We start from the raw sequence: 15,036 nt of genomic DNA, 5'->3' as shown, positions 1-15,036 counted from the left end.
AGTAACTGGAATAAAAACCTAAAATTCACTGCATCGAAACCCTCCAAGCATAAATACGATACAAAAAGTACACCACCATTCCTTGCTGCTAGCACACATTATAGTTTTTTGATTGTGCTTTCAAATGTCTTTGCAAATATAATTACATTAAAGTGGAGCCCTTGTTATTGGTGTTTCAACAATTGATCAAACAAATACAAAATTAATGTACATGTCACTAGAGACATTAACCAAACACAGCAAAATACTCACTCCTTTGCACACAATTATTTGATGAAAAAAGATCCTGTGAAACCTTTGGTCATTTATAAATAATAAGGGTATTCCAATAATACTGAATATAGCATCCGTAAAATAGTTAAGTGTTACTCATAATTACAACTGCTATGAAGTATCAGAGTTACAGTGAAATGTTAGTTAAAATATAATTTTCAGTGTGCATCGACAACTACTCCAACAGAGATAGGGTGTTTGACCTGGTCTGAAGAGGAACACAAATCAATTGTAGGCCTGTATAAGCAACTGAGAAGAGGAAATAATAAATCAATGTAGCATGACCACATCTGTTTTTGAAGGTGAATCACCATGCATCAATGCAACACATTACATTACTCAGTATCACAATGAAGGTGAAGTAAAGCTGGGATCATTTGATGATAGCATCCCACTTGTAAATGTGCCATTGAGGTTAAGAGGAAAACAATTCAGTAACCTTGCATCAACAGTACCAGAGTGCTGTGTGTGCTTCGCTTACAGAAGACATAGAATGTAACTTCATGATACGTTGGCACAAAAATAAATGGAATCTCAAAAAACAAAAATGTTTTACGTTGATGTGTGAAAACACTGGATTTAACAGAGGAATGACAAACAATGACAAATTTAGAAATTAAGTTTTTCATTTAAATTAAAATCAGTTGTTTATATACAATAGATTTACACAGTTTAACAGCAATCACAGTACAGAATTAATTTCATTTCTTTATTCTTAATACTACACAAATTCATCAGGGCAGGTACTCCATGCTTTTGCCTGCCTATACCAATCAAGTCTATAAGATTTTTGTTTTAATATTAAGTATCTCAAAAACACACTAATAGGCAGTGCCTGTCACACAAACAGTGCTCCAATGAAAGCAACAGAATAAATGAGAATTTGTTGTATCAATTTGTCAATACAGGAATGCTACCTCCTGTTTTACAGAAATATTCAGTACCTTCTGAAAATCAATAAAAAAGTAAACAATATATCAAGGAGTTAAAACACTTATAAACTTGCTTGATGGTGTTTCTTATGTACACTACGTGACAGTGCTTGCCTTAATGATATTACTTCCTTTAAAAGTCAATATCATCATTCAATGATAAGGACATTATCACAGTCACACTTGCGTTCTTCATCAGTTACTAGTAGTTCTTGAGGGAGTGGAAGGAAAAGGTGTGGGGAAAATCAGTTATCTTTTTTCATTCATGCAACATGAACTTGAGAATGTCAAAAGCAATATGAAAATATAGACCAAATCAAGAAAATAAATTCCCACAATGCAGGAAACAATTTTGAAACCAGCATAGTCATATGAATATCTGAATAATGTAAATAAATTGTATATGCACTTTGAAAGATTCATCAAACTGGTATTCTGCAAATAATAAGAACATTATGTTGTACAAATGCTCTGCATATATTTACCTGGCAAATCAGTTTAACAAAGTCAACTGAGCAGAACATGAGATGAATTCTAACAACCTGATACATCTTTATCTTTTAGTGAATTAATGTGTTATGAATATCAGTTACATTGGAAATGCAATATTTCTTGATAGAGATGAGCATTTCAGTATTATCCAACCACCACAACTAACAAAAATAGTAAAAAGAGGAAAAAACGCATTCATTGTATAAGGAAGTTATATCATTACCGTAAAATACTATGCATTCTATAAATATATTTTACCAACTTTATGACTCATTTTACCAACATTATGACTCATTTTCAACAAGCATAGACAGCACAGTCTTCTCCGTTGCTATCACACAGTGACCATTAAATAATATCAGAAAATTTCATTCTTGCTGAAGAGCGAATTTTGCACAGATTAAAATTTCATTTGATTCAATCAAAGTAAGCTAAGTTCAAACTGCAAAGGAATCTCTGGATATAAACTGATCTGGTGAATGGATAATTTTAACAAATGATGCAAGTTTTGATGAACCTCTATAAATACAAAGAAAATGGGCTGACAGGACAAGCGCTATGTGGCTAGGTTCAAGAGAACAGAAAAATCTTCATACATGCACAAAAACTGGGGAAACAGCATCTTTGACCTCAAAGTACATAAGGAGAAGTTTAGGTTCTGTGTTGTTCTCATGTCAGAAAATGAGGAGCACATGCTGCAAGAATTTCAAAGATAAATGAAAGTGCACACTTATTAAATCAATAAGTGAGACAGAACACCAGGCAAAACAAAAAAACTAAATGGTGCGCAAATATTCCAATGAAGAAAAAGTTCATAATATGACGCGTATTTCAAAGCCATATTTTTCTGAGACAAACAAAGTCTATATGAGGAACCTGTTAAGGGCCTACTTACAAGCAATGGTTTTCGACTTCTAACAGGAAGTGTAATTGCTTCACTGTGTCTTGACAATATTAATTTAACCTTTCAAATCTAAATAAGTATGACTTATTTATGACAATACACTTTCCACCAATAAAAGTTTTGCCTTATATCTTTATGCGGCAAACTGTGCTCATTATATACCTTCTAAGAACATTAAGGTACACAAATAACGACATATATAATTTTCTCCTGGGTGTTTGCTGAAATATACAGAGCTTAACCTGCAGAAGGGCTCAGCCTTTTTAAAAATCCCACTGCCACTATCAAAAGTATTTTGAGAAAACATGATGGATCATGTACTGGTCTCCCACAAATTAAATGCCAAATGATAACACAATTCAGGAACAGTCAATCACATTTAAAACAAGATGGCAAGTCATTTGTAGAGTACAATTCCTATTACTATGGAAAAAAAGGGGATATAATTTAAAGATCTCTTTCACATTCCCAGGAGATGGCGTGTGATAAATACTTTGTACTTCTTACTTTATGACAATCAAGGAACATTCTAATTTCAAAACATCAAAGAACACCGTTTTCACCCATAACATTGTGCATGTACTCAAAGCTTTCTGAAATAAATTAAGCTTAATTTTTTTTTCTTTTTTGGTCATGTCAGCTCAACCATTTTCTTTTGCTTCTCAGATCTAATTCAAACCTGGCTTGGCAAGAACATTGTCACTGATATTCATATATCGAGATAACAATTAACATGCAGAAATTACACGAAAATGTACAAGTATTATTCACATGAGATCCGCACAGCAGATCAGTAACTATATAAACATCTCAGTACACTCAACCCATCTTTCCCACTCTTACAAAATAGTTCTCTCTATTACCTCAGACTTTAGAAGTAATTATCATGAGAAACACTTTTTAAACACAGTAACTTGTGTAGCACAGGAATTGAAATTTTTGTATGTAATTCCAAAACAGAAGCCTGCTCTTATCCTTAGAGAAAGTGTTTTGTACATACTGCAACTTCATGGCCACTGTCAGCTGCAATCACTGACACACTGATACTTCTAGGTATTAACACAACAGAAATTGTTCAACTATGAACAATTTCAAGATATGAGCTTCCCTTGGGAAGAGATGTATCGGAGCCATGGACCGTATTGAATGAATACGCTCCATACACTCCAGCACCGGAGACAGACGATGTTGCACCACATGCCCACCTTTCTACTCCTGCAATGGATCCACTTGGAACTTGCTTTTCAACTAATGCCATCTCTGGACTGTCTGATGGCTGTGACATCACTGTCATAAGCTGGTCAGTGGAAGGATTTGAGAGAAGATATTTGAAGAACTCGTACATTGACCAGCAGATAGCAGTTGATGGCATCTGATAGAGGACCCTTGCCTGGATTCCTCTGAAATATCCTTTCAGACCACCCAACTTGTAGACTGTCCTTATGGCATGAAATAAACCCGATTCTCTCACTGCTACAGGTTGTGTGTTGAGTAATGTCTTGCACACATCAAGTGGTGTCGTTACAGCTGCTGCAACACCACCGGCACAGGCTCCTGACAGCATATGAGCTTTTGGATTGTAGTGTCTTTCTGGGTTAGTTAAACTTTGGGCAAATTCGTATATAATGAAATGAATACTCTGAAATGGGATATTCATTGTCAGTTGCGTGGTGTATGAACGGTAGAATGCTCTGAGCCCTTCTGCATGATATACTTTTACCATACAATCTAGGCATGATTTATATGGTGAGTTGTACATTTGCAGTCTTTGTTTGACAACTGAAAACACAACACAGTTCAAAATAGTGGCACAGGTGGTACATTACATGTGCAGTATTTGATGCGTTGCGCGAAGCGGTCGGAGTTCCGATGTTTGACAGCAGAGCATGAAAAAGAAAAAAAAATTACATTAGAAACAGGTCTTCATATTCATGAGGCATACTAAGTACAGGCACTTCATTAAAATATAACAATTCTACCACCATACTGCGTAATGGTGTAACAACAAATACAATTATTTACAAATAGACCAAATAAAAGTAGAGTGAATTAATTCACACCTCATTCTTTTACAAATGTTTCAGCAGACAAGAATACAGAGAAGTGCTTATAGAAAGTTCACCTGATGATTTTCCTCATCCACTTTACCTTAAGTACTTCTGTCACACTCAACAATTTTAGTGTTGTCTAAAACCATCATTTACTAACACTCAAACTTTTGTAATGCCATTTTAGACATTTAATCAATAGACCATTTCCACTTAAACTTCTAATTTATTGTGTTGCTCAAGTGACCGGGGTTCACTTCAAGATTACTTCCTAAGACTGTAACCACGTGCTCCAGACAGTAGATAACAAAGACACTCGCGAAATGCATGGAATTGATCAGAAGAAAATAATTCACAAAAATTCATACTGACACACAAAAACTTATTGTATTTCTCTATGAGGAGTTTTTCCAAGATTCTCTACTTTCATAAAAAAAAAATGGTTCAAATGGCCCTGAGCACTATGGGACTTAACTTCTGAGATCATTAGTCCCCTAGAACTTAGAAATACTTAAACCTAACTAACCTAAGGACACCACAGACATCCATACCCGAGGCAGGATTCAAACCAGCGACCATAGCGGTCGTGCGGTTCCAGATTGTAGTGCCTAAAACCCCTTGGCCACTCCGGCCTGCTTCTACTTTCCTAAGTTCCCTAGACGACCAGATCTTCCTTGCTACACTCATGAATGGAACACAGAAATAAACAAAGGTATAAAGTAGGCTCTGCTCTCCACAGTATGATGCACTTCTATGTAAATACACTACATTGCTACAAGCACATTCAACACTTCCATGGCATACACACGCCTGAACACACTCCAGTTTTTCAGTAACATTAAAAACTCACAGGCCTACATTGGCTTATGTCTACATGGATTCACCAACCACTTGTTTAAAAGAATTTTACAGAGGAAGCACAAATAGTTTTACAAAAGCAGTATGATCAAGCACTTGATAACACTAAATGAATCCAAATTTACTAAATTTCAATGACATTTCTTTACTTCATGTGGTTAATCTATTAATGTCAAGAGATATTTATCCGCAATGAGAAACTATGTATCCATGCCCTAAACTTTCTGCAAACATAATAAACCACTGACTGTCAAACTTCTGGATTTGTAGTTTATTCAAAATTACTGTGGAACCAACCACAGATCTGTGCAGGACCTACTAAATTGATCACAAGTCATTTTTATGAAAACTTCATGCATGTGTAACAAACCCTATTGCCTGGCTATAAAAAATTTCCACTGGCAGCACACTGCATACTGTTATGAGGTTGCTCTTCAGACATGAAAAAATGCTTTAAGGTGACATGGGAAGTCTATTAGGCATGTTTCATAGGATGAAATATACTGGGTAAGTTCTTCATGATTTGCACTGAGAGGCTTGCTGAACAAAAAAGAAAACCGACAACAATAATAAATTAAGAGAGGTGATCCACCAATACGTGTTATTAGCACCTGACTGACAAATGAATTGTTAAACTAAATAGTGTAGTTAGACAGATCTGGAATTTATCATAACACACATTTACCAGCACACACTGTCATTATTGATATTTTAAAGAATGAAATAGAAAACTTGATTAAAAAGACTTTTTATGAATTAGAAATTCACTGATTGCACATGGGAAGGCCGTAAATGCCTTGCTATCTTTACTCCTAGTATTGGTGTGTTACATTGCTGTCAAGCCCATTTTATATTTTTACAGTGCATTACGTACTTTTAGTCAACCTGTGACATTGACTGACATTGTGATATTACTTGTATGAATAATCTGAAGTTACACAACTGAAAAATACAGATGCCAACTGGCATCACTTCTGGTCACTTAGAATACAGGGAATCAAGCCATTTTCATCCTTGCAGAATAGTATCATATCTGATTAGATTAGATTAAATTTACTTTCATTCCAATTGATCCGTAGTGAGGAGGTCCTCCAGGATGTGGAACATGTCAGAAAAACAACAATACATGACAAATAAGCTAATGTACCATTCCACAGGCCCCAAGTGGAATGATCGTCATTTTTAATGAACACTAAGAGTCATTTTACAAATACTAATGCACTGAATTTAAAATAAAGTTTTTTATTTATTTATAAGGTAATAAACATGTAATACAACTACTGTAATACTTATTTACAATGAACACATTACTGCACTGAAATGGTGCAGAAGTTAGATTATACTTACACACACACACACACACACACACACACACACATTTTCAGTTAACACATTACTGCACTGAAATTGTGCAGAAGTTATGTTGTACTTATATACAAATCAGTTGGTTTTACTAAGAAATTCATCAATGGAGTAGAAGGAGTTGGCCACCAATAAATCCTTTAGGCTTCTCTTAAACTGAATTTCATTCGTTGTTAAGCTTTTTATGGCTGCTGGCAAGTTATTGAAAATGTGTGTTCCTGAATAATGCACACCTTTATGTACAAGACTAAGTGACTTTAAATCCTTGTGAAGATTATTCTTATTTCTAGTATTGATTCCATGAATTGAGCTGTTGGTTTGAAAAAGTGATATTTTTAATGACAAATTTCATTAAAGAATAAATATATTGGGAAGCTGTAGTTAGTATCCCTAGTTCCCTAAACAGGCTTCTGCAGGATGTTCTTGAGTTCACACCACATATAATTCTTACTGCACGTTTTTGTGCCCGGAAAACTTTAGCTTTGCTTGATGAATTACCCCAAAAAATAATCCCATATGACATTATGCAATGAAAGTAAGCATAGTATGCCAGCTTTTTCATTTTTATATCCCCTATGTCAGACAAAATTCGCATTGCAAACAGAGATTTCTTCAGCAGTTCTGTGGTGTGCTCCTCCCAGTTGAATTAATTATCAAGCTGTAATCCCAAGAATTTAACACTGTCCACTTCTTCTATCTTCTTGCCATCGTATGTTAGACATATACTCTTGGGACACCCCTTACAAGTTCTGAACTGCATGTAGTGTGTTTTTTCAAAGTTTAGTGACAAAGAATTGGCTAGGAACCAGTGATTAATGTCCACAAATATTTTATTGGCTGATCTTTCTAAGACTACACTTGATTTGCTATTTATTGCAATGTTTGTATCATCGGCAAACAAAACAAACTTGGCATCTGGTAATGTTACTGATGAAAGGTCATTGATATACACAAGAAAAAGTAAGGGCCCCAAAATGGAACCTTGTGGGACCCCACATGTAATTAGTTCCCAGCTGGATGATGCCTGATAGCTTGATACATGTCTCTTTCCTAATAACACCCTTTGTTTCCTGCCAGAGATATAAGATTTGAACCATTTTGCAGCATTTCCTGTTACACTATAATATTCTAGTTTACTGTTCTGTCATAAACTCACTGATATTAAATTTATAATTCAATCTGTACAGCAGGCTAGTTTTTTTTTTAACTACCAAAATAACATACACCTGGCATGTATAAAATGAAACCGCGACAATCTCTGTCATGCATTATGCTAAGTATTTGTCAATGATAATACACCAGCATTTTTAAGATCGATGACAAATTAATTTACAAACGTGTACATTACAATACTAATGTTTCTGCAATTCGATAACATGAAGAACTGCTTCTGCACATACTTTGTGAAAAATCACAGTATTTTTCTTTTTTTTAGTGAAGGACTTATTTGTATGATGCAATATACCTATTAAAAACTGCTAAGAAATTCGGCTCTCAGATTTATAGGTTCAGAAAAACTTAGTGTCAGTATATTGTCTGCATTCAAACTGAGTGTAAAACACAGGTGCTAGGCAGTGGGTTCTGGCAGCCTTTAACATACAGATTCAAATACAGCTTCTGTCATGTTTACACACAACCATCTTATTACTGTAACGGCCTCCTCCAGTAGTGTGGGTGCGGTTGTAAACAAACCCACACCTCTTGTTATAATGCTACTACCCCACCCACCCCCTCAAAAAAACACACACACATTACAGGCTTGTCAATCTAAAAAGTCTACGCACCTTCAGCTGGGTTCATCACACCATCGTGCAGGAGCGTAGCAGCCACTCCAGCAGTACCTAAATATTTAGGAATGATTGATGTTATTCAGTGAAATGCAAAAGTAATCACTTTTAGATGGTGACAGGCGTTGTAAGACTCACCAACAGCCACGTGACTATTGAAGGGTAATGCCTGTGTGAGAGACTTCTTTACATACTCATACGATGAAAAATATAGCGCATGGGCTGGTCCTGCCCCCATAACAACTGCACTCATTCCTCGAACAGGCCTCAGAACTCCTTCATGTTTCACCATGCGAAATAGTGTTTCACTAATTCCTCTATACGTAGCATTTGGAGTTGGTGACAGGTTTTGCATCCGCGTCTACAAATACAAAAATACATTCTCTAATTACACGTTTACATTTAGTGTGCTATATGTAATACGTTTCACTGTTACAAACTTTGGGTAACAGCCAAAAAAGATAATTATTCTTTAAACGACTGGGCGATAACAACGCACAAATCACACTTGTTAGATTCATACCTTTACCGAATCGAGCGGGTACATGACACAATGTTCCATTACACCAGCGACGGCTCCCGCCGTCATATGGGTAGCAACATCATTTGTTGGAAGTGTTTCATAGTCATCAAAGTCCATAATAGTCTTTTTTATAGATAAATAACACTCCTGTGGAACTTGTTGAACTGTCCTTGGCTGTTTGTACTTCGTCAAAATAACTGTCACGCTCTCACACAGACACAACACCACTATTCAGGTCGACACAACCACTCCTCCTCACCAAGAAGTATGCTCTGAGTGGTTCCGTGCAATCGTGGTGAAGTCAGTGCCTGCTAGATATAGTTGCGCATATCCTCATACCGACATCAGGCTCCGAGCGGCCTTTTCAAATATATCGTCCATTTTGCAATTCACTGTTGTATTAGCAAATTATTGAAAATGTTTCTGCTACAATATTTATCACTCGCTCTTGAATATATTAAGCACTCAAATTATAATCAAATACGCAGACACTGACTGCTGAGCTTCGACATGTCGCACTGAAATATCTGCACACTATGATCTTTGGAACGGTTCGGGAACTAACTACGTGCCGGCAAATTGCGGCATCTTGGAGCGTTAGACGACGTTGAAAACGTTTAATAAATGTAGTTGTGAATCACGGCATTTTCCAGGAAACTTACTAAATTTTCCTCACTGTTAATTGAATTAAATTTTCACAGTTCTATTTCTTCACTGATAGGCACTTAAAATATTTTCAAAACAACTCATTGCCTTTCCTTCTTACACCACTGACACAAGGTTCACACACGAGTAACATCCAAGACCCGAATGTTGATTTTCTTGCTGACAGAAAGCTGCTTTGTCGTATTCATATTTTCTATTGAAACGGAAGAGTAACAACATGCCACAGATGCATCCGGACACACATTGTGGAAATAAATATCACAAAGAATTTAATGGAAGCTTCATACGAAGCTTCTCATTCGAACCAAATGTGTATCAAACTTTACTGTTTTGCAACGAATAATATATATGATGACGAAAAGGGACGCACAGCAGCACTACGAGCAAAATCATGTAAATTCTTTGGATGAGCACGACAAAGGAAGTAAATGCTTTCTAAAAATTACTGATTTGTTGTTGGTTTTCTCTGGCTCAGCACTCTCTGTCGGCTTAGGACATGGGAGAAAAATGCACAACATACATTAACATATAAATACAACAATCTAGCTATTTACCTTGTTCCAGATTTCTCCCCCAAGACATATGCTTATTTTTGCATACAGCTAGTTATGTGTTCCATTTATTAATCTCACGGAAACCAATTTGAGGTGGAACGTGTCAAGTGCATAAGAAATGCATATATGCACTCTTTAAAGTGATATCTCCAGTATGGCTGTATTTGCTTGATTTGTGACTAAATGTTTCTGAATGTAAATTTTCAATTCGAAAAGTTTAAAAATGTCCTTGCACTTCGCAAGATAGTAGACGTGTCGATTTTCATCTAAAGGGAACAATGAAACGACTCAGACATCATTGTCACTATAAGAATACGGGATACAAATGCTACCATTCATTCGCAACATACGTTTGGCCATATCATATGTATAACACCGAGCGGAACGAAAAACGCAACCTTTCCACTTGTTAAACAAAAATTAAGTCCAGTCGCTTTTATGACCCTAATCTAGTGTTTTATGATAAAAAATTGCGAGCTGGTGATGTAAGATTCTTAGAAGTGAGACTGACTGGGTACCCACAGGGGCACCAGGCATTGTCCTCCCAAACAACTGCTTGTGGCTAATGACCAGGTCAAGGACAGCATGGTGCTATGTGGAAGAGTCGGGGCCGCCTTTCGATGTTTCCTCAATTCTTTTGAAGAATCTTCTGTTGCCTGTTGAAAGCGAGGGCCACAGGAAACAGACTCATGCCTCAAACGGGCCACTCTGAATTTCCTTAATCCAATTCCGAGGCTATGAACATTGGCTGGAGAACGTGCAGTTCGTGTAAAAATCTGTGACGTAAGATTGCTGCGCTAAAATGAACGTTTTTGGTAGTAGGGGAGAGTTTCATGTTGTCACTGGAGGCTGAAAAAGAAGCGCTGCTTTTGGCGGGATTCTCTGTTGGCGGGAAACCTCGTGATTCAACCACAGTGGTTTGTAGTTTTGCGATTGGCGACCGGCACCTTTCAGTGGCAAGGAATAGGCAGGGAATATGTGAGGGAAGCAGATCGGGCTGGGACGTCAAGAGTGCCACACCGAATTCCGGTTAGGACGCCATGGCGTCATGATCGACTTGACGTAGCAGTGCGGTAGAGGCTGCCACAATTTTGGAGTCCCACAAAGGTGCTTATGAGTCCATCTTTGCAGCACAAAGCTCGGCGCAAAAGTCATACTTAAAGTGGGAATAATTCATAGCACTGCCAGGGCAGTTCAATTTGATTTCACATTTGTGGAATCCAGGACGATCGCCTGTCTCTACTCCTTCTGCACTAGTAATGAACATGTGGTCTTGGGTGTTATAGTTATAGTGACCAACTTCCAGTCACCGTTCTGGCTGAGAATTACTGGTTGAAACAGTTGTCAGTTATCATTGAGCTTCGAGAGACAGTAAGTTCTATAGAAGGAAAGAAGTAATTTAGCTGATAGGGGAGTGCCACTGCTTTTCATTCAATCTTCATGCAAATCTGGATAGTATAACTGTCATAGGTTTTTGATTATTCGTTTTATACACTGAGCGCCAAAGAAACTGGTATAGGCATGCATATTAAAATACAGAGATATGTAAAGAGGTAGAACATGGTGCTGCAGTTGGCAATGCCTATATAAGACAACAAGTGTCTGGCGAAGTTGTGAGATTGGTTACTGCTGCTACAAAGGCAGGTTATCAAGGTTTAAGTGAGTCTGAACATGGTGTTATAGTCGACGCACGAGTAATGGGACACGGCATCTCCGAGGTAGCAATGAGTAGTGGAGCAACAAGGACATGAGCGCCTTTTGTTAGTGCAGGTTGCCTACATCAGAGGCAGGTATGCACACAGGGACAAACCTATTGTTCTCCTTTGATAGCCAGGTACTTGACCTATTGTTCTCCTTTGATTGACAGCTACTTTAGCAATTGTTCTGCTAAAAGGATCCTTCCTTTTGATTGACATGCATTTAACCTATTGTTCCCCCACCCACTCCCACTCCCCTCCCCTCTCCCTGCTACAGGCACACTTTCAGGTAGGACTTATTGGAATAGCCCCTTCCACTCTTATCAATTTGATTGACTATTTAATTAAATTGAACACTTAATTAACCTCTCCCCCTCTAGAAAATCCCCTCCCCATCCCCTCCCCTCCCCCAGAAAATGGCAGAAGTTAAAATTGCATCAGGACAATGCAACATTACCACAGCTACCTCCACTAACTTAAGAAAATAGCGGGAAAAAAGGCACTTGGCTGCCTCTACTAACCTAAGTCATCTGACCACCACCTCTTCCTAGGAATTGGCTGGAAAAGAGCTTGGCCTGCACTGGAGATAAGTCTTTATTTTCAGTCTTTATTTAAACAATTTGTGGCAGTACTGCCATCAAGTGTGTTCACCACGAGGTCCAAAGTCCAACTGACCTAGTACAGTACTGCCACAAGATGGTGCTGTTATCCCTTCTGTGACGTAATCCAAGATGGCGGTCTGGTGGAAGAGAGGAGGGATCTCATAACAGGAAATTCAAGGGTATATTGTTCATTTACAAAAAAATCAATTTGTGGGTGTTGGATTTCTCTTGCTCATCATTCTCTGCTGTTTGGAAACATCTAGGCCTTGTAAGAAGTAATTACATGGGGCAAACATGTTGCATAACCTAATGTTTGGCACTGTACTCTAGGCATCTGAACCTAATGTTTGGCCCTTAACCCATTGTTCTACTAAGTGGTTTTCCATGTCACCCCCATTCCCTTAAACTATTGTACCGCCTGTGATACCAAATTAAGTAATTAGTTATGTCCTCCCACCATTTTCTGGTACACTTTTCGAATTCCAGATGCTTTTGAACGCCATTTCTGGCGTATCCTTCTTTGTCACCCACCCCTTAAGCTATTGTACTGCATTTCACATAAATATTATGCAAATTAACCTAGTGTTCTGCACTCAATCTGCTGTTCTGCTCACCAAGGCGCCATTGCTGGTGCGTTGACACATAGCTGCGGTGCGGGTCCAGCACCGAGAGAGTTGTTCCAATGCTTTCCAGAATAGCTCAGGGTTCATTGTTCCTAGTGATCCTAATGGAACAGCCCATTCATCACTGAATTCACCTGTCAAACTGCTGCTGATGCCAGTGTGGGAGCACCGTCCACCTCTATTTTCTGCAGACTACACTTTCAGCAGCAAAATTATTAAACCCAGCAAAAGTTTTCTACAGGTCATGAAATACATACAAGACCACCAGAATATTGGGAGCCAGGAACTTATTTATCAGTACAACTACAATTAAATATTATGATTGCTTGAACTTCACCTCTTTAATAGCACTCGTCTTCAGCAAAACTAGTGTCATTTGAGACATACACAGCTTTCATATACATATGCATACATAATGGAATACGGGTTGGGTTTTTTGTAAATAACAACAAAGACATATGGCGAATAATTTTTTTCTTGGTTTACTCAGTTCACACAAATACAATATAATTTTTGAGGTATAAATTGACTCTGCTATTCCAATGCAGAAATAGTTTTAACTGATATGCTGTAACAGTAACACTGGTAGGAATTTCTTTTTATAAATTACGCTAAAATCTAATGCAAAGATACTTTCTTTACTACTAAAGCTAGGTTCCACAGCCCCAGTAGCATAGCTTTTACAATAATTCTGACTGACTATGCACGCTTAGAACTAATTTGAACAGTCCACAACAGCAAAGGTTTTTACAATAACAATTCTGATGGGTTGTGAGCTATATACACTTAAAAACTTAAAATCTATTCTATTTACAACATGCAGATGGCAATATATATAGGCTACACATTCGTTGATTTGTTGTTGTTGTGGTCTTCCGTCCAGAGACTGGTTTGATGCAGCTACTTTATCCTGTGTAAGCTTCTTCACCTCCCAGTACCTACTGCACCCTACATCCTTCTGAATCTGCTTAGTGTATTCATCTATACATCTACATCTACATCCATACTCCGCAAGCCACCTGGCGGTGTGTGGTGGAGGGTACTTTGAGTACCTCTATCGGTTCTCCCTTCTATTCCAGTCTCGTATTGTTCGTGGAAAGAAGGATTGTCGGTATGCCTCTGTGTGGGGTCTAATGTTCTCGAAACTTTGACAAAAGCCCGTACCGAGCTACTGAGCGTCTCTCCTGCAGAGTCTTCCACTGGAGTTTAGCTATCATCTCCGTAACGCTTTCGCGATTACTAAATGATCCTGTAACGAAGCGCGCTGCCCTCCTTTGGATCTTCTCTATATCTTCTATCAACCCTATCTTGTACGGATCCCACACTGCTGAGCAGTATTCAAGCACTGGGCGAACAAGCGTACTGTAACCTTCATCCTATGTTTTCGGATTGCATTTCCTTAGGATTCTTCCAATGAATCTCAGTCTGGCATCTGCTTTACCGACGATCAACTTCATATGATCGTTCCATTTTAAATCATTCCTAATGTGTACGCCCAGATAATTTATGGAATTAACTGCTTCCAGTTGCTGACCTGCTATATTGTAGCTAAATGATATGGGATCTTTCATTCTATGTATTCACAGCACATTACACTTGTCTACATTGAGCCCGCATCTCGTGGTCGTGCGGTAGCGTTCTCGCTTCCCACGCCCGGGTTCCCGGGTTCGATTCCCGGCGGGGTCAGGGATTTTCTCTGCCTCGTCATGGCTGGG

The 15,036-nt window shown here is 38.0% G+C and overlaps 1 protein-coding gene across 1 annotated transcript; it reads right to left on the bottom strand.

The window, feature by feature from the left end:
• Positions 1-881: 881 nt before the first annotated feature.
• LOC126175896 (mitoferrin-1) lies at positions 882-9,496 on the bottom strand. The gene is made up of 4 exons (XM_049922954.1): positions 9,180-9,496; positions 8,795-9,017; positions 8,654-8,710; positions 882-4,380 (listed from the first exon to the last, which is right to left on the bottom strand). Exons 1-4 carry the CDS (start codon positions 9,294-9,296, stop codon positions 3,677-3,679), a joined length of 1,101 nt encoding a protein of 366 aa, XP_049778911.1. The 5' UTR covers positions 9,297-9,496; the 3' UTR covers positions 882-3,676.
• Positions 9,497-15,036: the final 5,540 nt, after the last annotated feature.

Source organism: Schistocerca cancellata, chromosome 3, assembly GCF_023864275.1.
Source record: "Schistocerca cancellata isolate TAMUIC-IGC-003103 chromosome 3, iqSchCanc2.1, whole genome shotgun sequence".
Classification (NCBI taxonomy): Eukaryota; Metazoa; Arthropoda; class Insecta; order Orthoptera; family Acrididae; genus Schistocerca; species Schistocerca cancellata.
This window is presented reverse-complemented; position numbering and strand designations above follow the sequence as displayed.